The sequence below is a fragment of the Erithacus rubecula genome (assembly GCF_903797595.1).
Source record: "Erithacus rubecula genome assembly, chromosome: 1".
Classification (NCBI taxonomy): Eukaryota; Metazoa; Chordata; class Aves; order Passeriformes; family Muscicapidae; genus Erithacus; species Erithacus rubecula.
In genome coordinates this window covers 15,210,011-15,235,904 of record NC_136658.1, presented here as the reverse complement: position 1 = coordinate 15,235,904, position 25,894 = coordinate 15,210,011, and the positions used below count along the sequence as shown (strand labels likewise).

General features: G+C 38.6%; 1 protein-coding gene across 5 annotated transcripts in view; it reads left to right on the top strand.

Annotated features, from left to right (window-relative positions):
• Window positions 1-25,894, top strand: part of TMPRSS7 (transmembrane serine protease 7) — a 41,623-nt gene that overhangs the window by 14,952 nt on the left and 777 nt on the right. For 3 of the 5 annotated variants that reach the window (XM_079318045.1, XM_079318046.1, XM_079318044.1), the window contains 14 exons: window positions 1,706-1,773; window positions 2,743-2,936; window positions 3,751-3,789; window positions 7,288-7,516; window positions 8,768-8,898; window positions 10,073-10,185; window positions 11,788-11,894; window positions 16,393-16,529; window positions 17,668-17,775; window positions 18,350-18,460; window positions 19,598-19,714; window positions 21,646-21,823; window positions 21,999-22,267; window positions 24,094-24,230. In XM_079318045.1, coding sequence (XP_079174171.1) covers window positions 1,706-1,773; window positions 2,743-2,936; window positions 3,751-3,789; window positions 7,288-7,516; window positions 8,768-8,898; window positions 10,073-10,185; window positions 11,788-11,894; window positions 16,393-16,529; window positions 17,668-17,775; window positions 18,350-18,460; window positions 19,598-19,714; window positions 21,646-21,823; window positions 21,999-22,267; window positions 24,094-24,230 — 1,938 coding nt within the window. The remainder of the gene's footprint in view (window positions 1-1,705; window positions 1,774-2,742; window positions 2,937-3,750; window positions 3,790-7,287; window positions 7,517-8,767; window positions 8,899-10,072; window positions 10,186-11,787; window positions 11,895-16,392; window positions 16,530-17,667; window positions 17,776-18,349; window positions 18,461-19,597; window positions 19,715-21,645; window positions 21,824-21,998; window positions 22,268-24,093; window positions 24,231-25,894) is intronic. The other 2 variants (XM_079318048.1, XM_079318047.1) reach the window with 1 other exon arrangement.

Here is a 25,894-nt window from a genome sequence, read left to right as displayed (position 1 = left end):
AACCATGTAAGGATTCAAACAACTATATGAAAACTGTTAAATAAAAATAATATTAAAAAATTGTTAGATACAACCAATAACTTTTTCAATAATTACTGATTGTCATCTTATAATGTGAACTAACGTTCTTGTTTTCCAGCTCTTTCCAAGTCCTGCATATTAATTGTTAAAGTCCTTCCACATAACCAGTGCAGTTCATCACCTTTCCCTTTTCCAATGAACAGCTCCAAAGTCCTGTATTCTCTGTGTCTTGTTCTTCTCTCAGAGCATCCTGCCCTTGTCGTATATGGTGGAGAGAGGCAGCAGAAAGAGGGTGTTGAGCTGGCAGTGTCACCACCTCCTACTTGAGCATTACTTGGAATTTATTTTTTTATCTGTAAACTTTGCCTGAACCTGTCAATGGATTTTTCATTGCTGATACTGACAACATTAAGTGTTGACTAAATTTGTTAGGGGGTGGGGGTGTTGAGATTTTGTTTGTTGTTCTCCACAAAACCCTTTTGTTAATGGCTGCTGGCCCTGAGACCCCAAGTGGGAGCAGAAAAACCTCTCCATTTGATATTAACAGTAATACATAAAATCCCTAGTACCTTAATCTGGAGAAAGCCTGAGCTCTACCCACCTTATTAAGGCCCTTAAAATTATTGTTTCAACTTCCTATTTCAAACTATGAAAGTGAGAGATTAATATGGATGTGAATTTTTTTTTTACAGCCTTTGAACCATTCTGTGTCACTGCCCTTTGTGCATTAGTTTTAATCATAAGGCAGCAGAGTGAGGTCTGAACAGCTGGAGGTACATGCCACCTTGTGGCTTTGAACAGGAGGGGAAGAGGGAAATTATTGTCACTAGTATTGTCACAGCCCAACAACAGGGACTATCAGGAGCTTGCTTTCCCCAAAGGCAATCCTTCAGCAGGGAACAGGGAGAGATTTTGCTTCTCCACGTTTTACAGTTGTGTGTATTGGGAAGAAATATGTTAATACTAAGCTGTTGATAAAGAAAATAGACACGAATCAAAGTGCAAAGAATTCCATAGAAACATTTAAAAAAAAAATCCTTAGCTGTGAGGGAAATCAAGCACTGGGGTTCTCATTCATGGAAGATGCAGAGTCTCCGTTTTGAAGGTAATCAACTGAAAATGGCCCAAGCAACGTGGCATAGTTGACCTTGCTTTGAGCAGTGGGATTGGACTAGATGCTCTCCAGAGACCCTTTCTTGCTTCAGTATTTCTCTGATTCTGTGGGAAAAGCTCTGGTATGTGCTGTTCACTGCACCCTAGTAAAAACACCAAAGAAAAAAGTGGTGTGAATGTGTGCACATTTCTTGAAGTTTGGCCTTAAGTTTTAGCATCAGGATAGGGAAGCCCTCTGTGTTCAGGATTTCCTGGGTGAAGGATGTGCACCTTTTTCAAAATTCATTTTTATGGAAAGAGTATTATTTTATATGTCAACTGGCCATGGGCAGAAGGTTTGATGTTTCCTGGGAATATTGGATTTGTTATGGGTGCATTGAAGAGCTGGTCTGTTCACCTTCTATTCTGCCTGACTTGGTTGATATGTCTTTAGAAGAGTGTGCATGTTGTGTAATATTGGTGGAAAATAGGTTGTTCCTAGGAAAGCCTAGGCACATAGCTATGCTAGGAATACAGCATCTCTAGGTGTGACTAATTTTAGAAAGCTAAATCTTTATACTTTTTCTTTCAGATGAACTTGGTCTACACAACTTCTTCTTTTTCCAAATTTTATAAGCAGTCCACTGTCTCAGAAGTCAGGTAAAACTGTGGTTGATGTAATTGCTTTCCTGCTGGGCAGTATATAATGTAATAAGCCCACAAAACAAGCTTATTTTTAATGGTTATGATTCAAAGTCTTTGCTATGTACTTGAACTGACAGGAAAACAGGTTTATAACCTGTACCAATTCACTTAACAAAACTGAGGGCAAACTAAAGTCATATAAGCAGTTCCTTGTCTGCCAGAAATACAATGCAAGAAGTAATGTCAATAAAGAGGTGATCCTTTGGCTCCTGCAGAAGTTTAACCACTTAAACATGCTGTTGGAGCACAACTCTGTTATTGACTAAATTGCACACATTTTGTAAGCAATGTTATGGAATAAAACTATTTTCTATTTAAGAATAATGAAGTATTCTTACTCTAATATTAATGTTTGCAGGTACTGTTAGAAGTTTAGTTATTTCAATCCTCTTGAACCAAGTACAGTTTTGGTTCAGAAAATGGAGGTTTCTAGGCTGTGTTTCATGTAAAGATCTTTGTTCCCACTAAGGAGGCAGAGATTAGTGTGATCACACAGGGCCTCTATTGTGTTACCTAAATAGTCTAGGAATCATTTCCTACACAGTGCAGGATGAGATACGTATCAGTGCAGAGCTCTACACTTCTAGGGATGATAATTCTACTGTTTCTGTTCTACTATTTCTGTTTTGATCATTAGGAGATAGTCCAGCTCTAATTCACATGTAGACAATGTGATTTCCATAGATCTCAACAGTTGGGAGTCTTCAGGAAATCAGCCTATTGAATATTCCCAACTGGATGTGAAGAGTGTGTTTTGGGGTTTATCTTGTTTGCTTCTTTAAGGGGAAAATATACATTCAGTGGGTTAAAGTACTTATAAAATATGGAAATGAGCCATGTCCTTCTAATTTGTACTTCAGAAGCTTGGACTAAGAGAATTCAGAGAACTTCCAGCAAGATGATAATCTGAGCTCTTTATTTCAGTAACAACAACAATGGAGGCCTTCTTATTCACTTCTGGATCGTGTTTGTGGTACCACAGGCCAAGGGGCAGGTGCTGTGTGAGGATTGTGTGGCTGCCATTTTAAAGGATTCCATCCAGACCAGTGTCACCAACCGCACTTCGGTGGGGAGTCTCCAGGGCCTTGCAGTTGACATGGATTCCATTGTCCTGAGTGGTTTGTACTAGAACATATCCATATCCTTGAGGAAATAATTCACTGAGCAAATGTTTTGATCTTGGAGTAGTAAATTCTATAAATTAAGTAAAATCTTGGTCCTGAATCTCTAGCTTCTAATACTAAAATTTTATTAAAAAGGAAAAAAGTGAGAAGGAAAATAATTTTAGGTCAAATCAAGGTACAAATTATCCTTGTGAACAGTGATTGCAAAGCTTCCTGTACTGGAAGTGCTTATGTTCATAGTCAAGAGGCAAAATGGATACCTTTTTAGGCAGATTTGCATTAGTCTTTGATTTTAAAAGCATAAAAAGAAGAAGGGTTAAGATGGATCACTTCATTGAAAATAAGACTCTTATCACTCCTTTATTAAATATTCAAAAACAGATTATAAAGATGCTCATTTGTTAAATAATTCCTGTGCCATTCCTGTCTGGGGAACAAATTCACAATATGTGATTCAAGCATGTTCAATATAATTAGCTACAAAACATTTAATGATTTCCATTCTAAGGACATCATGCAGAATAATTCTATTCAACTGAAAGCTGAGACACTCTTTGTGGCCAAGGATGAGTAAATTACCTCCTGGCTACTTCTTTCTCAGTCCTTTGATTGACTTTGGCTTAATTGTCGTGCAGCTTCTTCTTGCCTCACCTCCAAAGCTGCTTGAAGAATTTCCAAAAATGAAGGACCCCCCCTCCCTGAGAGAAGTGTTTTGCCCTGTGTGTTCAGTGTTAGGACTGAGGTGTGACTGAATTAAACCCTGAATTCTGGATTTCAGGCAAACTCACACAACTCTTTTTCCATGCAGCTGGTCTTCGGTCAGATTATTGGTCAACAACAGGAACAGGTAATTCACCCTCTTGGCAGCTTCCTGCAGAGGAGAGGTGGAGAACAAAGCTTTAGGTTCATGACTTGGACTTAAAGATACTGTCAGTGTTAATTTAAGAGGGCTAAATTTTGCTTTGGTATTTAAGTCCTGACTTTCTAAAAGAATGACCAAGAATCTTGTGTGCGAATACAGAAACTATTTACCTTTAATATGCCTGGTAAACTTTTAGATGTACCTGGTGACACAGTGGGAAACAAAATAAATCAGGAGTTTTTGCTATTCATTGTGTTGTTCAGCAGATTAACCTTTTCTAAACTGGAGAGTAATTAATTTAATATGCTGAACAAGAGTAACAATGCTTTTGTCCATCCTTTATCTACCTTAACTCCCTTTTCTCCAAGGTTAATGGGGAGTTGTTCTTTTGAATGTATTCGCTAAAAGTAATTACTTTAGGCAGTCAAGTTTTGCCAGGGTTGTGGGAGACACTATTTGTACACCTGCTTGGTTTCATGTTGTAAACCTCCCAGAGGGTTATTTTCCAGTGTGCAAAGCACTGAACAAGCAAGTCAAAAGTACAGTACATCTACCTTCACTAGTGCATGGAGTAGGTACCTAGAAAACACGTGCTACTGGGCTGAGCAATAGTACAGCAGACACCTGCCTAGACCCTGTTGGGCCAGCAGTTATCAATCAGCTGGAGATGTGTTGGCCTCCCTTGCTCCTTGGCACAGAATTACTCTCCATCTTGGGCAGTTGCACTGTTTTGGCTTTTCAAGGTCTTTATAGCTTTCCATATTTGTATTTTTCTTTCCTGAGACGTTTTGTTGCACTTCTATCTGCAATTTTCATTTCTGTTACCTTGCAAAGGTTTTAGCTTGCAATTTTTATTTCAGAATTCAACTACTTCTTTTGCCATGCAGCCAGGTCAAGCTCTCCTAGTTCTGAGGTCCACAGGCAGACTTCAGGTCACAGAGCATGGCCAGGGTTTCCAGGATTTGCAATGTTTAGATTGCTAACAGCCCAAAATTTCTCAAAACTCGAGTTTACTACAGCATTCACTTTTTAAAAGCCTCCTGACTTAAACTGCAAAGCATAACAATATTGGCTTCCATCACATCTCATTTGCAGGAATTTTATTTCTAGAAAGAGTTTTCTGTGTGGGTGTTTCAGAGTGGAGAAATTAGCACAGTTGGAATTTGGGTCCAATTTATTCCAGAATGCAGCCCCTAAAACAGAAGAAATTAAGAAGAGCACAATCCAAATATTATTGCTAAGACTTTTTAGGACTTACAAAGTATCTTTCACATGAAGGGAGAAAGATAACCTGTCATATCCTAGGCATCTTTCAGAAACTTTCTATAGGCACCCACAGGTATCTGTGGGAAGCATGGAGCAGGTATGTAATGAAGATTCTGGGGATAAAAAACACTGATTGCCACAGTAGTTGAGAATCTTATACTGGTGCAACTGTATTTGTTGGGGCTCTTTGGCTGTGTCTGTTTAGAAGTATGAAATGCAATGCAAAGGTGAAACTGAACACCAAAAGAATGAGCACTGGCAGGCTGTATTTTGAGAGCAGTGGAGTTAACTGGGTATGGAGATGCACCCAATGGTTGGTTCAGGCACAGTCTGGAGTGCAGATTTACTAAAGGGTGGTGCTGGAGAAGGGACTTGTGGACCAATGTGAAGTTCTTGCATTGCAGTAATATCTGGTTATACTGGGTTTGTTTGGGTAAAGACTTTATCCAGTTTTGGTTTCAAGTCAGCATGCTTGAACTGCTTGTAGTTCTAGAGTCAACTCTGTATTCTCTGGACTGTGCTCTATAGCAGCAGCAAGCTCATCCCATTATTAAACACTAAATAGAAATAATGGTAGTTACATAATTTTAGAGATTATGATTAAAGTTGGCTCTGCTAAGGGTGATTAAATAAGCATAAAAAACTGCTATAAAAAGAATGTTATTGGGAAGAGATAAGAACAAGGAAGAAGGAAGAGCAATGACTTAAAGCTTTTAATAGCTATAACCGTAATTCATTTAAATGGAATGTGACCCTTACAGATTGTTCAAAAACATTCTTAGCATTAGTTTCAAGGTTTTAATTTAGAAGTGGAAGTTGGACAAAGCCTGCCACTTCCTGTCTTGATTAACTACTGGTCAAAAGGTCAACATTTAATTTGAGTTAACAATTGTTAGTAAATTTTCACATTGCTCTAATTGGTGTTACATCATGGCAACTATTTCAGACTTATGTTTGTAATAGGCAGAAACTAATGCAAATATTAACTTTGGATCTTGTTCTCCCTAATTTGCATTTTCCTTCCTTCTTACCTTTCAAAGAACTATGCTAAGAGTTTTAGATATGACCAAACAAAAATTCCCTAAGCTTTTTGCTGGCTACGAGATGCAATGTTGAATTGAAGTAAAGACCTCAATATATTTTATGTAGAAACTGCAGTTTTTTCAGCTTAATTGGAAAACTGGATGCAAGTAGGGGTAATATTCTTCTTATCCTTTTCTAAATTATGACCCAAATTTTTAACCCTTTTTAATAAATATTGTGTAGGGTAGATTGCATGATTTTTATTTCACAGTATTTCCATTTCTAATGGTGATTTCTAACATTGTAAAAATTTTCAGGACTGGGCAGAACAAAGTTCTGGTCTGAATTCATTTTGATCTTGCTTTGAGCAGAATGTTAAGCAAGAGAAGTTCTAGCATCCCTTCCAAACTGAAGGACTTGGTGAATCTGAATTTGTTGCTAGCACTTCTAGCTCATGTAATGATAAAACATCGAGCACCTTGATATTCAATCAATAAAAAAACTGGGGGGGGATACAGACATGTAACTGCATTTTTTGCTTTTATTTGTTTTATGTGTTTTAAATATCCTAATTCCCATAGTGGTAGGCAGTTCCTTTATGTTTTGAAAATAGATTAATATCTCCCAGTGAAGAATTAAGTAATTTATCCTCTAGAGACTGCAGAAATTTAACTGCGAATTGTACAAAATGACGCTGCTTTAGTGCAATATCTGGAAGAACTGAGTTACAGCACAGTTAGCCATGCTCTGTGCTTTCTATGAGTAGACTGTTCTTTGACCACACAGTTGTAACTAAGGTGAAAACAGTGAGGGGCACAGACAGCCAGGAAGGGATGCTTCACAAGATCAAGGTGGAATGGCTTTAAGGTGAAAAAGGGTAGGAAGAATTTTTTTACTGTAAGGGGGGTTGCCCATAAAAGCTGTGGAAGTGTCCAAGGCTGGGTTGGATGGGGCTCTGGGAAACCTGGTTGAGTGGAAGGTGCCCCGGTCATAGCAGAGAGTTTGGAACCAGACGATCTCTTACAACCCAAACTACTCTATGATTCCATTACTACTTTGTTTTCCAAGTTAGACATGCTTCCATATTTTGCTTTAGTTTAACACAAGTTTTAGAATTTCTTGTTTTAATGCCATGTGGATTTAGGAGTTTTGGAGTGATTGCATCCCATGTTGAAAAATGTGACATTTTCACAGGAACAAATTGCATGTATGATCTCTATGCTGACCGACTACACGAGCACTTTCCTCTGGGTACCCGAGCCACCTCAGAGGGAACAATCTGCTATTTCAAGCTTATTGCATCTGTGGGGCACCTCATCCGCCTTTCAATAGTATCCCTGCACATTGGAGCAGATAACTGCATCACTGACTCCCTCACCATTTATGACTCTCTGATGCCAATCAAAGATAAGGTACTCTACCGGTGAGTATAAATTTATATTAAGAATTAATTGACAACTTTTGGCTTTTTTCTGTCATCTTCATTTTTTGGTTAGTTTGGTTTTGTTAAAATTGCTCTGATCTTCATGTATTACTCTTCTTGGATAAGCTATCTTGCTAATAAAAGGGAACATCTTCTTCATTTTTTTCTCTTTTTTTTTAGCTGGACTGCATCTTCACCTAGCTACAGACCTATGAAAAATTCATATGTTACTAGGCAACATTTTCTGTTTCTTATCAGGAAACAGATACTGACTAAAAGAGAATGTCAAACTTCCCTCCCTTAAGCAAACTATTCTATATCTGAAAAGAAGTGTTCTTCAAATAAAGACTGAAGTTCTGAAACTAAGTCTCATGATTTTCACTTACTGACACTCACTAGTTGAGTGCTTTTTTTAACTGCTCTATTTGTGTAGAGGGATATAAAAATCTTGCTTTAATTTGTGATGGGTTGAGGGATTTGGACTATTTTTTTTCCTCTCTCTTTAATGATCCATTATGTTTTTTCTTTAAAATCCCTGATAATTAGTTCCATAGGACTCTGTAAGCCAAAAGGAAACAACAGCACCTCCATCAAGTAGACAAAACCTCACTGTTTTCACCCCTGAAACCCTTTTCTCTGGCATTTCTGTGTGTAAACCTCAAAACCAGAGCATTGGCTTTTCAGCCCTTTTTGAGAGCTGTCCAGTATTAACCTGTATCTCCAATTGACTTGGATGCTGTTCACTTATATGTTAGTATCTATAGAGGACTGAAGGTATCTGCTAGATAATACATATGGAAAGTATTTTATTTTTTTAATGAGACTTCTTGATTGGCTCAGGTTCTAAATTTCTGGCTTGAAGAATAACTTTGTCTTACTCCCCCAACAAGAAGATAAAACTGTTGGTCTAATAAAATAAGATTTCTCTTTCTTCCAGCTTTTAATTAATTTTTTGCTTCATTCATTTTTTACTAAGAGTGAAGGCTGAAAGTCATTATAGACCGAACCATTCCATATTCATTTTCATGTTTGCAGTTTCTTTCTTTTTATAAGAAGGCTTTCCAATATTGAGTTTCTAACTGGCCTTGTAACAGGTACTTTTGTGCTCAAGAGCTTGGAGATTTGTCTGGACATAGAAGTAGGTAAGATCTGAGCTAGTGGGCAATTTATGCACAGAGTGAGAGTAATGTGTTAAGCTTTTTGCTTTTTAAGTGATTGCTTATGCATTTGCTCTTCTTTCTTCCCCCTCAGAGCCTGTGAACCAGCTGATTCATTGGTGTCACTTGTGTCAACAAATAATCTCATGCTAGTAATATTTAAGGCAGCACAAGTAAAGGAGCAAAAGGAATTCCATGGCTATTATGAGGTCATTACACAAGAAAGTAGGTTTGTTCTGTGTTTGGAAGTGTGCTAATTATATTGCTTCTCCTGAGATCCTGAAGTGTCTTTTGTGTTTCTGACTATGGAAAATGATTCCTGTGTCTGAGTTTCTCCTTTTTACAGGTGCCTGTCTCTCCTTCATCTCTTCTGCATTCCTTTGTGCCTTTGTGCTTTGTAGTGTAATCTGGTCAGACTAGTTGTGAAGTGTGATGGTGAAAGGCTGAAAGCAGCCCTGAATTCATTTGGTGAGGACTGCAATGTTCCAGTAGATGGGGCTGTTATTTCAGGTGTAGCTGTGGTCTCCCTTCTGCCTTGGGACTCTGGGATCATGTTAAATGTCAAAGGATGTCAGCCCTAAAAGCTGCTTTCAGGAAAAAAAGCTTCAGTTGATTTGTCTGCATTTGCTATCTGTCCCTGCCTCCTCAGGAACACAAAAGAGTCAGTAACTTTTGGGCATCAAGTCTGTTACTTTATTGCTTTAATCTTTAAGAAATGGTGAGACCATAATCACAAATAGTTCAAGGAATATCGTGATAGTGGCACCAGGAGAAAAATCTCATGCAACTCAATTCAGGGAAATTCAAGCTGCATACTTTTCATGTTGATAGTAATCAAACATTAATATACCATCATAAAGCATGTGATAAATTCTCCATAACAATAAACTTGAAGTTCTGTTCTGTGGGGGTTATAGGTTGGTTGGTTTTCTTCAAGTTCAAGTCTGGGTTTTCTTTCTCTGCATGTGTGTTTGACTTTAATGAAATCTGTAAGTCCAAGTTTTGGTTTCAGGAGGCTGATTAGCTTAGTATATTGTCCGTTTCACTTCTAACTGGCTGCATTCTAAGGCTAGAGGTCCCTGTGTAGTGCTGCAGCATGGATGCATCGATATTCTTGTTTGCAAAACTGTCTTCAGTGAAATAACATAGATAAACTTCAGTGTGTTCTTCTGGTCCTGCAGAGCCCAACACTCATCCCTGGATCTTTGCATCCTTTGTGTTCTGTGTGCATCATTGCAAAGGGTCTCTTTTTACAACTTGAATCCAGCTAAATATAATTCCCCACCTTCCCACCTTGCAGTGACAGACTTCTGATAAATTTGGATGCTTTAATCCATTGTAAAGCTTTACTGAAATTATATCAAGGTTTGCCAAATTTTGCCTTTTTTTTTCCCCCAAGGGTGTGGAAAAGCAATAGTGACCAAAGAGGAAACTGGCTATGAAGGGAGAATCACAAGTCCATATTACCCAAGCTATTATCCTCCAAAATGCCTGTGTGCATGGAACTTCCAGGTAACACATTTATTTCTCTCTTTAGGCACTGCTGTGTGGTTTTTTGGCACATAGAGTTAAAGTAAAGCAGAAGTGATTGAGATGGCAGTAAACTGCATCCTCCCAGATGTAGTAGTTTACAGAAATGGCATTTCTGAGTAGCTGCTTGTGCTCAGGTGTTTAGTATCAGGTTTTTCTCTTTCTGTGCACTTCTTTTTAAGGAAGAGAACATAGTTCCTAAGCTGTCCTATTGCAAAGATGAAAAGCTAAGATAAATTTTGATGTTTAGCCTGCAGAATTACTTCATGGCAGGCAATGTAAGATTTGACTGTTTTCTCTGTTCCTCTTTTCCGACCCCCCAGAAATTCGGATGAAAAGTATGTACAAAAAACACCCCTCTAACCTAGTTATTTCTGCCCCTTCTCTGGTATCTTTTTATATGCCTAATGCATTTATTTTGTCTTCAGAATGGTCTGTCCTGTCAGCACAATCCCATAGACTGTTTTTTAAATTTGGTATCCTTTTTCTGCATCTTTCCAGGTACTCTCCCAAAAGCAAATTGCTGAAAGTTGATATTGTTTTAAAGTAGTTCTGTTTTCTCTGTCAGAAGTGTTTCCTTATTTGTGCTGCTAAAATATGGGCTCTGAGTTAGGGTTTGCCCTTCAGTGTTTTCCTCTTTTAAAGAATATAACAATGGGTATGAAAAGGTCCACTGTCTACCCATCTTTCTGCTTATGTAACACATTAAGCTAATGACTGCCCACATTGAATCACAGCAATATCAATTAAGTCCAGCTAGCCATAACCTACAGCCTCTTCCCCTCCTAGAATGATAAGGCAGTTTTGGGGGGGCTAAATTTATGATCTTCAGTTCACCCTGGACTTGTGATAGAAAGGTTTATTGCTCAAAACCAGTTTCATTTTCAATACTGTGTTTTTGTGCAATACTGAAACTTCACTCATTTCCCAAGATATATTTTCTGTAAGAGAGAGGGAGAAAAATTTTCATTTCTGGATTTTTGCCCTGAATCAGCCCTTCTTTTTAAATGAACACTGCCTTGCCTTGAAAAAAGGGTTTGGTTCTTTTTATGAAAGGAATTTCCAATTAAGTGTGAACACTCGTGATTTTGCTGGGTTTAGAAATGTTCTGTAAAATGCTAAAGAATGCATGGCTGAGCAGGTGCTAGCAGCACACTATAATATTGTGGTAGAAGTAAATCCTAGCATTACAAAAGTGACACAAGTATTCTAGGCAGTACCTAAACTCTAAAAGTCCTCTGGGGCTCTGTGTCCATACACAAGTACATTTGGATGTGTCTGAGTGCTTTGATCTTGATACAAAAGCTGCTTTCTTTGGCCAGTGGCTCTCTGAAGATGAGAAAACCAGAGGGGGAGAAAGCCTGCAGCTGTGGTGGGGCTGTGCCAACCCTTGTTTTGACTCAGGACTGAATAGTTTGCAAGTGTGTAAAGTGCTGGCTGTTGGGCTGGTGAAGCCAGCACAGCTCCCAGGGTGTGGCAATGCCAAACTCCCCAATTCCTGAAATACCTGTATAGGCTTTTGTGTTCTATGCCCACAAAAGGGAAAAAGAAGAGTGCTTGCACTGTCTTTCTTGCTCACAACAGACTCCACAGAAGAGCCTTGGTGTAGCTCTGAAGTTTCATAACTATACCATTAGTGAGAAGAATATTAAAGGCTGTGAGCGAGGGTGGTGGAAAATTAATGAACGCATGTAAGTACTCTGCATGGATTATTAATGAAATGGTACCAAAATAAACCTTCCCATGCTACTGCAGCTCACTCAGCTTCCACAAGGACAGAAGGAATTCACTGGGGTGAATTCTTTCATTTCACTGAATTCATTCTACCATTCTTTCATTTTAGCTGATGCTGTAACGATCCTTATAAAACACGTGTGTGTGTACATATCTATAGATATAGATACACATATATATATATTTATATTTCTGTATTATACTGAAAATTACCAGAAAGATGAAGACAGGAGTCTTTGGTACTCTCTGGAGAGAGAGAAATGGAAAGAGTTGGATGAAGATTGGTGTCCTGTGAACCCTAAAATAATTCTGTGCTTTCTGAGGTCATTAAACAAGGTCTGTTTAAAGCCCTTTTAAGTGTAACTTAATTCCATGATTGCTCAAGAGGACAGTGAATTTAATTAACTTCTTGGTGAAAGCTATTGCAATGAGATAATTGGAAATAGAACTGTAGCTGCTTCCTCATTCCAGTCACTGGCTCTTGAAAGAGAAACTGCACAAAGTGTATCAAAGGAACCACTGTATTTCTAAAGTGTTTTTTATTAAAAAATTGCTGCTGTTTTTTTATTAAGATATCACTGCTTCCCCAGCACGCTGTCCACCCATTTTTTCCTCAGTTTTGAAGTCATCTTTGGAATGCTGGATGATGAGGCAAGGCTAGATTTAAATCATCACATTTCTTTTCTTAAACTTCGTTCAAATGGAAACCTCAGTAATATTAGTCTTGAAACTGAATTTCTGAACCTACTACTGGAAGTAAGTGAATTAGGCCTTAAAAGTACAACTGAAAGAATTACAGAGAGAAGAAAAAACTTCATCTGTTCTTCAATAGCAAGTTGTATTTATAGAGTGAAAATTCAATTTGAAGCTCCTGTAGTTGTGCCTTGATGAGAATTGGTTGCTGGACTAGATGACTGCATAAAAACACCACACTTAGGATGTTTGTGGGGCTTTTTGGTGGTCTTTTTAGGACAGAAATGCAAAGATTTGTGATATTTGGGTTGGCTGATTTAAAAAAAAAAAAAAAAGGCAAAATCTGGAGGAAAAAATGACAATAGAATCATAATGAAGAATTCTTTGACGGAGAGTCCTGAAAGAATCTGAGCAGCATTTTGACAAACCTGCCATTTATGCATTCCACAGAATTAAATGTCCATGGTTTGATTATTAGAAGTGCCGTCAGGGTTACTTTGGAAGTACTGCACAAGAACACATGCTCTGCTTTCTGTTGCAAGTTGCTGGTTATAGTAGTAGACCTTTCCTTTGAAAGAGTGTTTTTCATTGAAAGTTGCGATTTTGAACTTCTGATTTTCTGTTCCATGTTTACTTTTGAAGGAGAAAAATTATGACTTCAAGCATGAAACATGGTGATGTTTTCTTTTTATCCCCAAATTTTAATTGTTAATGAAATGGGGGGGAAGGGGCCAGACAGGACCCCCATTTTTCAGCTTCTTGCAGTTGCAGCCTATGGGATGATTATTCTGTTATCTTATGTAAAAATGGTTAAGAACTTTTGAGATACTGATATTAGTAAACATTGGGACCAAGCAGATGGTGCAGGTAAGGTTCCTTCAGACCTCTAGGGAAAGCTTTATCTCACCAGAGACATTGGACACAACCATGCAGTTCTTCCTTGTCTCTCTTCCAGTGCACATCACTGCCTTGTCAAAGAAGTTACAGCTGATGAACTTTTTTACCTGAAATTCTGAGGCAGCAATACCAATGAGTACCTTATGAGCAGACCACTAAAGGTTTATGTGAACAAAGAGGTGCTTTATTTGTCTTAAAACTTTTAGTGCAATATCCCATTGCTTCTGCTGCAGCATGCATGTATCCACTCATCCCCTGAAAAACTATCCCATTCACTTCTCCAACATATGGGACAGGATCCCCTTCATCAATGTTTCTCTGGAGCAATGGCACAGAGTTACAGATGGGGCTTTGCAACTTCCATTTGCCCTGGATTTGGATATATGACCAGTAAAACACCAGCAAAAGGCTCCTGAGGGGCTGTAGCTTTGTTTTGCAAATCCCATGAGCATATGGCATTTACCTGTTTCAGCTTTTCCACAGATGGGCAGCAATTTCCTCTGCTTATGGTGAGATAAATTTGTTTTATTTGTCTGAGAAGGGATCAATGCAGACTTTAACTTTTTTGGGTTTTTGTTTTGTTGGGTGTTTTTTGTTTGGGTTTTTTGTTTTGCAAGGGTTTGTTGGAAGAAAGATTGTCTAAGTCATTGACAGAAGGAGTAACCTAGAAAATGTCTGTGAGCTAGTTGAAGTGAATCATATTGGTAAATGGCATTTTGCTGTGCACTTTGGCAGACTGTTTTAGGTTGGGAGCATTGGAGATAAACACTAAAATTAGTGACAATTAGACTTCCTGTAGTAGGAAGTCTTCACTCAACACTGATAGATTTGATGGGTGGGTGTACTGGTTTGAAGAAGGCAAACCAGCAGGAGGAATTAACTCCACACAAACATTTTGCAAGAGCTTCCAAGTCAGATTTACAATTTAATAGGAAAATTGCAACAAAGGCAACAGTGCAGAAACACTGGCTTAAACTGATAAAGTCAGAATATGGCCTGACACCCTGTTGGTCAGGGTGGCAGCTGCAGTCTGATTAAATGGTGGCTGCAGTCCTGCTGGAGTGATGGATGTGGTTTTGGTGATCCTGTGGAAAGGTCTCGTCCTTCTCTGGAGATCCAGTGGTGGCTGTCAAGAGCTCTTGTCCTCTGGGTATGGAGTGGGGTATTGTGCTGTCCCAAACCCAAATTATATACAGGGGGACTGTTGGGTACATCCCCCAGGGCAGGGAATTCCAGAATGGGAAAATGTAATTCTGTGAGTAATTTTGGGGAGTTCTTGATGGTCCATCAGCAGAGGTGGCCCCTCAGTGATGCTGCTTCCCAGAGGGAATTATCATGAATCATGGAGAAGGAACACTGTTCCACCCATTTTAACAGCTGATGTAGATGGTAGTAGAATACTACTTTTGGTTGCACCTTATACACTGTAACCCAAGGCAAGTGGTTTTGTGATTTTTTTTTTTTTTAGAAGGGTTTTTTTGTGGTTTTTGTTGTCGTTTGAAGGGTTTTTTTGATGGTTAGTTGGGTTTTTTTTGGTTGGTTCGGTTTTTTGGTTTTGTTGGTTTGTTTTGTTGAGGTTCCTTGTTTGGTTTTTTATTTGAGAGGTTTGTTTCCTTGCTTCTTTGTTTGGGGCTTCTTTTACAGTTAATTTTCCTATAATAAAAAGCCTGAGATTTTTGCATCTGTTTTCAGGATGTCAAAGAGGAGTCTTGTTTTTTTTAATTATTTTCTTCCTTTATTTTTCAAACTGCTGGAACAGTATCTCCTAGATCTGCTAACAGGATGTTTCATTTTAGTAAGGTGAAATAAGGTGTACATGGAAATACATGAATGTCCATTCCCTGTAGCAGACTTCACTGGGATGCTCAGGACACTGAGGCAACATCTGTTCACACAAATCTGACCAATTTTTATCCATTCACTGACATGAAGAGTAGTCCTGGTACAATGCTTGATGTGGAAAACACACAAGGGGTATATTTACCTCTGGCTAACAGTCCACTGCTCCATTTGACAATACAACAATCCATTTTTTCTTGAGTTCTTTGTGCTCATTTTGTTGTCACTGAGTGACCTTGTGCTGCTGTCAAACCAAGTGTGTGTGCCAAATCTGCTAAAAATCAATACAGGTCCCTGTGCTCTTAAATCCATTTAAGATTCATACATACTTTGATTTTGGCAGGAATATTAAAGCCAGATATTTTTCTTATAAACATTTCTTATAAATGTTGCAAGAGAAGGGAGAGTCTTTATTTCCACTTCTAGAACAACCTGTACTGTTGATGTTCACTGGTTTACTACATTTAAAATTGTCTCCATTTGTTAAATAATGATCCAGCAATAATTGATTCCTTGTCAAAGAGGCTTTGTTTGGTTGTGGGCTTTTTTTGCTTTGGGGTGTGTTTGTTCTTTGCTTTTTTTTTTTTTAATGTAGGTTTTTTTCTTGCCCACCCCACCCATCAGATAGAGATTGGCATATTTGATGAAAGAAACATTAGAAATTAATAAACAATGGATGGATTAAATGTTTGCTGGCATCAGAAAGCAGTTAGCTTTCTCTGAATCAAGTGGCACTTAGGCAGAAGTCCAAGGAACCTCTTTGCCAAAATAGCAATTTAAAGTAGATGTGCACCCAAGACATTATTTTTAGGACTATTTATTTGAAGGTGTGACATTCAGAAGTAAATTTCCACAATGTTAATGGTGGATGAAGGCTGGGTGACTACTGAGAAATACTTTTCAGTTTGGTTCTTAATTAAAGTAAATCTTTCTACATTTCTGAATTTCAGTGGTGTTCACATTTAAATTGTATGTAGGGCAGTTTTCACATGCAGGCTGCCCTAGAACTTGCCTGAACACTTTTAGGTACTGTGGTTACTATGTGGATCACCAAACAGTCTTCCACATTACGAGTTCTGCTGCCAGTGTGGAGCTGCAGTGCAGTTCAAAGGTCTCTGAGAAGCCCCTGCTGGTGGAGTATGGCAGCTATAACATCAGCCAACGTAAGATGGATTTTATCTTTCAACCCTCTTTGCATTTCAGATCTGGGAAGTGGCATTTTTGGGTCCAGTAGGATTTAATTAAGTTCATGCAGGAAATTACCTGTTGGGTTTCAGTTTGTTATCTTTTCTAATCTCACTAAGACAGATGACTAGCAAACAAAGAACCTTTTCTAGGCTGTGCATCTGAGGTTTGTGGGCCTGTGCAGCATGCTCTGGTTTCCTGCATGCACACTGTTCTCTTCTGCATAGTCCTCAAACTTCCTGCATGGCTGCGACCATGGTGCAGTCAGTTGAAATCTGTTATTCCTGTTTATTTCCATCCCCAACATTTTGTTTGTAATGTTTCTATTTCTATAAGGCTTCCAGGTAGTGAAAAGAGTACCAAATAACCACCTGCAGATTTCAGTGTTTTCATGTATTTATATATAGTGTGTGCAAATCTGACATCTGAGCTGAAAAACAGCTCCAAAAATTTATAAACTATGAGACCCTGAGTTTTTTCCAGTCCTGAAACAGACAACTTGTATACTTGTACTTTTTCACTTGTGTTAGTCTTATATCTTCTTTTTAAAGTAGCAGAGAAGCAGTGGTTTCTGTGCATAGTTACTTGTCACATTAAAGGAACTCTATTCAGTGTATATATGCAGAGTATGTAAAAAGAGGGGAAATGTGATTATTTTAGCTTATAAGGCAAAATTATGTAGTTCAGACACCACCTCAATGCAAGTTACTTACCAAAGTTGCAAAAGGCTGCAAATTTTGATTGTTGGAAGTGACACTGTCCTTTAAAATAAAGATGTCATTCTAAGCAGTCTTATGGTTGCACCATAAAACACTGGCTGATTTAGTCCAGCCCTAGAGAGCCTGTGGTACATATTTCAGGAACAGCTGAAGTGGAACTTTAGAGACATTTTTGTCCTCTTCTTTAAATCCCAGTTTTCAACATTTTAATTCAATTTAAGTGCTGGCAATGTATGCAGGCTATTAAATTTAGATCAACTTTATCATTCCTTGGAGCAGCTTAGTGACTGCAAATTGAAACAAGCTGTCAGTGTTTGTGAAAAGGAAATTTTGAAGGTTAGTTGCTTTGCTTTTTTGTTTTGTTTTGTGTTATTTTCTTTTCCTTTTTAACCTCCAGCATGTCCACCTGGACATTTCAAGTGTTCTACTGGCTTCTGCATCCAGCAGATGCAGCGCTGTGACGGCGTCAACAATTGCTTCGATGAAAGTGATGAACTCTCTTGTGGTTTGTATTCACTTACCAGGGATCTTGACTGGAAAACACAATGAATGTACTCCCTAATCTTAGAAGGCAGCTGAAACAAGGTGAATTTTTTTAAAAGGGGTTAATAAAAGAGGTTTTCAGCTTCCTTTGTATGTCCAGGTACAGATTATCCATCAGTCTCTCTAATGCTTAATTCGTAGTTAATTGGCAAGGGACAAAACCAAGGATAAAGAAGGTATGGCACTGGGAAGAAATTTAGATATGTGATATAGCTGTAGCAGGATTTTAGTTTTAGTTTTTCCTCGTGATAAAAGCTGGCAAATGATAAAGATCTGCCCCATTTTGTGATGAGTTATTTTATTTTTGTGGGGGAATGACAAAGGGAGGTTCATAGAATAGATGAGAATGATACTAAACATCTCCACCTGGGGAGTTCACTGAACTCTCTTATTCTCTCCATGCATAAATTGGCACTGATGTCCATCCTTGTATTGTGCTGTGAAGGAATTAATGTTGTATCCAGACCTAGTCAGAAGGGGATGTGCTAGCATTTACAGGAATGCTTCTATGCCTGATTTGGCTTATATTTTTTAAGTTATCCCTGAGTGGAATTGTAACTCCAGCTTCGCAATACAGGACAACTTGCTTGCCTGCAATGGAGTGAATGACTGTGAGAATGGAAAAGATGAGCAGAACTGCACCCACAGTAAGGCTGCTCTCCTGAATAACTTTTTTTCTTTTTTTTGTCATCTCTCTATTCCTGACTTGAGTTCTGGATGCTGTATTCAAAAGTTTAAGAGGCATTGTCAAATCTCACTTGGGCTATATAATTCTGTTCCATTCTTCTGATACACTTAGGAACAAGCCATTACTGATTTTAAACTGTTCCTTTTTAATATGCTTATGAACATCTGTTTCTGCAAAATACTGGCAGAAGAATTAAGTACTTGAGGTGCATGATGGGGATCTAGAGAATTAAAGCTTGAATCTGAAATTTTATGTCTTTAAGGATAATCTGTTCAAATTAATTCCTGGATCTGTTTTACCATCTGTAAAATAACTATAAAAATTATGGTTTCTCTGTAGCAGTTTTCAGGGTTATACAGTCAGTGGAAGCCATAAATTTAGCATTAGGCAAATAAAAGTTTTGAATCAGAACTTTCTTGAACTTTTTAGAATAAATGGATGACATATGGCTGTGACATATGAAAGGGACTTATGAAAGGGAGCACAACTGAAAAGTACTGCAAGTGACATTTTTAAAGAAAACTTTTTTGACCTCTCTGACAAGACAGTCTGTGTAAATGATCACAGAATACTTCTGTGCATTGACAAGAAAAATTGATTGGGTTTGAGTGGCCTCATTTAATGCAAGCCACAGGGAAACAGGAAAATGCTGAGTTTGGGGATTGCAGTTTTACTGGATACAATTAATAAGGATGCTTTCACTGCAGTCCTTCATTTCACATTTAATACTGAAATACAAAGGAGAGCTCCTTTCCACAGTACTGGATGTTTTCTCTTGCTGTCCTTATGCTCTACATCCAATTTTCATATCTGTGTGTGTTGGTGCTGTGGGAAAGGATGTGAGAATCTTTCTTTGGATTTGGCCAAGTAAATGCACAGAGATACAGTTCTATTTGAATAGTTTGTTCTGTTTAGAGGTTTAGCCATTCCAGCCAAAATGCTTTTTTGTCTTATTACTTCCTGTCTATTATTGTACATGTATTAATACATGTACATCTTCTATCTGTGCAGATATGTTTTCTTGTGTTAAACTGAGCCAATGGTTGTTTTGGGGTTTTTTCCTCACTATTACCTAACTAATACCTAACTATTTTAGGTATTCCCTGCACCAACCACACATTCAAGTGCAGGAATAACATTTGCATTAGGAAACAATATGCAAGGTGTGATGGGACTGTGGACTGTGTTGATGGAAGTGATGAAAGCAGCTGCAGTAAGTTCCTCTCAAATATTCAGCTTTCTGAACTTTGAACTTTTTACACAATAAAGACTTTATTTTGTCCTGCTTTGGAGTGGGTACAAGTCGGGCTGCAGATACTGAATTTTTATTGCATTCTCATTGTGATTGTTGGGTAATGATAAGCTATCAGTTTACCTTTATCTCAGATCTGGTTGCAGAACTTGCCAAGTTCCTGTGGGAGGGTGGGCTTACAGTTATGGGGAGCCTTAGGCAGCTCTACTGCTTATTGCAACTACACTAAGGATTAGGGCAGCAGGGTTAATTACACAGTAAATTTGTTAGTTGGTGAGGCAGGAACTTTTGTTGTCTGCAGCAATGCCAGGCACTTCTTTGAAGTTGGACTGTATTTGGACTTCAGGAGTGATACAGCTGCAATGAGAAAAAAGCCCTGAACTTTTCACTTCTCTGACTCTTCCAGAAGGTGAAGACCCCAATACTTCTTAGTATCAAGTTAGGTTCTAGTCTTAAATCTTCCTAAAGTAACCTCTATACAACCTTTTCATTTTTTTTTTCTGTAAAGCAAACAGATGACTGTCACTGCAGTAGCAATAAAAGTGGGGTTAGGATTGGTTGCTTAAACTGAATGGTTTCAAGTGCATTACATAACATGGATGTGTTGGAACAAGTCCAAAGGTTTTTCAAGATATCAGCAGGCTGGAGCTCCTCTCCTATGGAGGCAGGGTGATAGAGCTGGGGCTGTTTAGCCTGGAGAAGACAGCTTTGGGAAGAAGGCTCTTAGCACCTTCCAGTCCTAAAGGGGCCTAAGGGAGAACTGGAGAGGCTCTTTCCACAAGGACATGTAATGATAGAACAAGGAGGAATGGCTTTGTAATAAAAAAGGGTAGCTTTAGATCAGATAGAAGGAAGAAATTCTCCACTGTAAGGGTAGTGAGGCCCTGGCAGAGGCTGCCCAGAGAAGCTGTCAATGCCTCATCCCTGGAATTGTCAAAGGCCAGGCTGGATAGAGCCCTGAGCAACCTGTTTTAGCAGGAAGGTGACCCTGCCCACGGTGGGGGGATTACAACTAGGAGATCTTCGAGATCCCTTTCCAAATCAAACCATTTTCTGATTTTGCCTGGCCCTCAGCTGTGTGCTGCCTGTATGTCAAACCTGTCAGTACTTGCCTTGGATCCAGTAGGATGTCTTAAGAAACTGGCCATATATCTATTTTTATTTGGAAACATCAAGGCTGTGTTCAGCTTTCTGGATGTGTTCAAGAAAGGATCCAGAAATATTAACACCTGTGTGTGGGAGTGTGGCACTAAAACTCCTGAGCAGAAACTTTGTGCAAGCATTAGGGATAGACAGGAGTCTCTATAGAAGGTCTTTCTTCCTTGCTTTTCAAATTAAGAGTTCAGATTTTTTGACTTCTTCATGTGTTAGTAATATATATTGTCAGACTGTCATTTCCATACAAAATAATTATTGTATTGCTTTGTTTCTCAAATGAATGTCCAATCTCCACATACAATTTTCTTGTATTGGTTCCACTGTTTTGGCAAGAAGCAAGTGTTCTGATGATGTTGAACTTCTTTGTTGATGGTCTCCTTTCAGGTCAGGGTTGGCAGTATCAGAAAAGAGATGAGGGTTTGCCTATTTGTATATATTCATTGTGTTGCTTATTAAATCAATGACATTTCTGGCACAAGAAATATTTAGAGGTAATTTCTGCAGCAGAGCTAGAAAAAGGACTTAGTAAAATTTCAAGACTAGTGCCTTTTTGTGGAGTTACCTCTTGTTTCATTAATAGAGTAGCCAAAGAGAAGTTTTGCGTTTTCAAAATATTTCCAAGTGCAGTATTCCTTCATGCCATATGTGGGAATCCTCCTCATTAAAGGAAATTATGGAAATGGAGAATCCCCATTACTGGAGATGGGGATTATAACCCGAAATATCTCTTGCAGGTTGTGGCAGTAGCAAGATCAGCAATCTGATCTCTCGGATTGTAGGTGGCACAAACACTGAGGAAGGTGAATGGCCCTGGCAGGTCAGCCTTCATTTTGTGGGAGCTGCTTACTGTGGAGCATCAGTGATATCAAAAGAATGGCTTGTGTCTGCAGCCCACTGCTTTCAAGGGAGCAAGTGAGCACTCTTCTCTCTATATCTGTCCCAAACATGGCCAGAATCCACAAGTGCCTTTAGCTTCCAGAGTTTGAGCTGCATGGAGGTGCCGTGCTCCCCTTTCCCAAGCCCTGCTGTCAGTGGGCATTTTGAGGTACTTTTTTAATAAACCACTTCTTGGTTTGCTCCCACCCAGGCTGTCTGACCCCAGAGCATGGCGTGCCCACCTGGGCATGCAAATGCAAGGCCGTGCCAAGTTTGTGTCGGGGGTGAGGCGGATCATAGTGCACGAGTACTACAACAGCAGGAACTACGACTACGACATCGCTCTGCTGCAGCTGAGCGCGCCCTGGCCAGACACCATGAGCCACCTCATCCAGCCCATCTGCCTGCCCCCCTCTTCCCACACAGCCCGCCGCGGGGACAAGTGCTGGATAACAGGTTGGGGCCAAAAGCAGGAAGCAGGTGAGCTTTATCCCCTCCATCAAGCTAATTTTGTTCCCAGGAGCCTTCTGTCTAAGTTGGAAAAACAGGTGTCTGCCAATAAAGGCAGGAGCTTCTCTTTGAAATGGAGAATTTAAACCCTCTCCCTCCAAATTATGATAATTTTAAAATTAAGGGGCTCTCAAGCAAAGATATGGGAATAGGAATAACAGTTCTTTACTAGGAATATTAAAATAGAAATACAGCATGGCAAAGAACAATCCCAAAACACTGACAGAGTCAGAATACAACCTGGCACCCTGTCAGTCAGGGTGTTGGTAGCAGTCCCATTAAATGGTGGCTGCATCCTCCTTCAGTGACAGATGTGGTTCAGTTGAAGCAGAGCTCCTGCAGAAGGGTGCAGTTTTCATCTGAAGGTCCAGGGATGATGTGGAAGGGTCTGGTTTTCCTCGGGAATCCAGTGAGAGACGATATCTTGGTGTCCAAAATCTCAGTTTTTATCTAGGTAGGAAAGGCTTGGCTCCTCCCCCTGGCTGAAACATCTCCCAATGGGATGATGTAATTTTATCAGTCATACAGTGGGACTGAATGGGCCCAGCAGCAGATGATATCTTCCTGGAGGGAGGATGGGTTGTGGAAAAAAGATGATTGCCCCAGCTGGTTTTAAAGATGGCCCATTAGCAGGGAATATCTCCCACAGAGATAAGGGTCACTGCCCCACCCGACTTCAACAGATGGTGATAGAATACACACTACATACTTGGTCACATCCTGTATTGCAACCTCAGACAGCTTCACAGCTGGCAGAGTGCGCAAGTGCCTTTGTATGCTCAGGAAACTTGGCTGCTGGTCCCATGGATCTGAATGTCTTCCATATTGTGGTGTTAGTATAGGAGATACACTTATCCCAAAGTATCAGTGTTGTCTTTCCCCTCTGTTCCCCTTGAAAGTGTGGGAGGCATTGTGTGGTTTCGCTCTTTGGGCTGCTGGTTAGTAGTACATTAAATAAAAAAGCTGGTTATGTGGAAGATAAACATAAAAAAATTTATTTCAAAAAAGAAACATAAGAATGTATTTTTTTCCTGTTTCCTTCTATTCCCTCTGTCAGCTTCTACAATACAAGTGCCAAATGAGTTTTTTAATTTCAAAGTATACTTTATTACTTATTAGATTTATCAAATCCTAAAACAAATTTTCATGATGTAAACCAGTGCTTGCATATTTGAATATGTGCATGAGGGGTTTTTGACTATAACCAGATTTTGAAAGGATCACCTGATTATGAGATTGGGCCTAATATATTGAAAGGAGGGGAAACTTTGGGTTAATTCTGTTATTATTTAAGAATATGCCTTATTAAAAAAGAAGAGATGTTTCACAAATCTCTCAGGTAGAAAAAAGGAAATTTGGAAATTGGTTCTTTATGCTGTCAGAATTTGTGTTCTGGAACTGACACATAATCTTGAATTCAGCTCCTTCCAATATGCTGCCCTCACTGCAAGTCTGTCATGTGATGATTTAAATATCTTTGTAAACTTCTGTTTCCTTTTTGAAATAGAAAGAGAGCAAATTAAGAAGTCTTGAGATAAGAAAAAAACCTTTTTGGACAATTCTAAGGATGATGCCATAGTATTTGGCCTGTCTGAAGAACACAGATCACTTTACACAATTGCCTGATTGTTCAAAGAGGCTTTCTGCTTTGTTGCAGTTAATCATTTGGAATCTGGAATAACTTGATGGTCAAAAGTATCTATGGACATTTTCTGAAGACTTCTTGTTTTGTATTTCAATAGATGAATAAAATGCTAAGGTCTGTAGAATCACCCTGCTCTGAATTTATTTTCCAGATGATGAAGGTTCAACAGTTCTTCAGAAAGCAGAGGTAGAAATTATTGACCAGACATTATGTCATTCCACGTACGGGATTATCACAGCTAGGATGTTTTGTGCTGGGCTATCATCTGGGAAAAGAGATGGGTGTAAAGTATGTATCTCAGCAAACTTTGCAAAGGGCTTAGCTTGTCTTTCATTGTTGCATGATGAGGTGTAAAGTATGTTTCAGTTCTGAAAAAGAGCAATACAAGAATTGTCTGTCAGCAAATCTCCTCTCTGGGTGATTTCAGACTTTTGCTTTATGTGCATGAGTAGCATCACCAAGTTTCAGTTGCAGATCAAGAGCCAATAAATTGGCAAGTTCCAATAACAAGTTGAAATCAGGCAATTTTTGGCATAATAGACTCTCAGCTGAATTAAAAATGTGAAACTAGGTTGTGTCTTTTCAGGATCCCCTCCCTCCAATTTGGAACTGCAGGATTGTATGATGATAAGCAGACAATTAGGCATAAATTTGCAAATGAAAAGATATTTCTGATCTGGAAAAGCTGAAAGGTGATAAATGTAAAGTGCTGAATTTACTTCTAGTGAATAGTAGTAAAACTATATAGATACACAATATATATCTATATAACACTTAAAATTACAGCCCTTATGTGCCATATTATATTATATTGAACTTATATAAACCATACATGTTTACTGCTAAAACAGTAATAAATTTACTGCTAGAAAAAGAATACAACAATTTTTATGATGGAGATCTGGAATCTTCAAGATGTTCTAGCTTTCACTGATCTACATAAAAATGAGTGAGCCTACAATGACTGAGAGAGTATAATGCACCAAGTGTTTTTTAGGTTCATGAGGCCATTGATATTAAGTGTTTTCAAACTGAGAATTTGTTTATGGCTGCTCAAGATATAGCCAAGGAAAGACATTATTTTGGCTGCATTTTTGTAAAGGCAAATGATTTGTGTCTATGTCTGGCAGTTGTTAGAGCTAATCAAATTGTGGTATTCCTGTTTTGTGAAAACTGCTGGTGTTGTTCTTTTACGTCCTAGGAAAGAAAGAAAAGACTTGAAAATTTTACTTCCTAAATGTAAAGTCTTATTTGTCATGGAAGGAAAAAAAAATAGTCTTATAAATTCTTTATCTTTTTAATTCAAGATAATCCTATTTGAGGAGAGGGTGGTCCCTAAGCATCTTGGAAGAGATCCATTCCAAACTGCATATCCCAACATCTGCATAGTGAAGGCAAAATATTTGTCTGCAAAGAAGGCACTTCTCCTGAAAAACATCTAAATTTTGCCAGTTGCATCTTTTGCTTTTACAAGTTGTTTCTTGCACCCAATATTTTGGTATAGTTTAATTTGCCACTGGGTCTTTTTCAGAGATGATGTGTAAATAGCAGAGCCTGACAGGGAAGAATAAGCTTGGTCCAAGGAATTTTCCCCAAATGGTGGCCAATGGTTTTATACCTGATGCTCTGCCAATATATTTCTAAAAGAACACTCTGTAAGGGAAGAGTCCTAGTCACTTTGTGCTGTATTACAGCATTATGAGATCCTGTATTAATTTTGAAGTCTAGAATAGACTTCATTTTAACTGCTCTAATTGCAAAGACATTATGGGCCCATAAACATTATACACTGACTAGTATCTACTAGAGGACAATCCTTAGGCTCTTTTTCCTTTAAAAAGAACAATAAAAAAAATCAAGAGAAAGCTCAAACACAAAACAATTGAAGGATTCTATCTGTTTCCATTTACCTCTAGTTTGAAAGAAGTCATACAATTATTAAATACTTCATT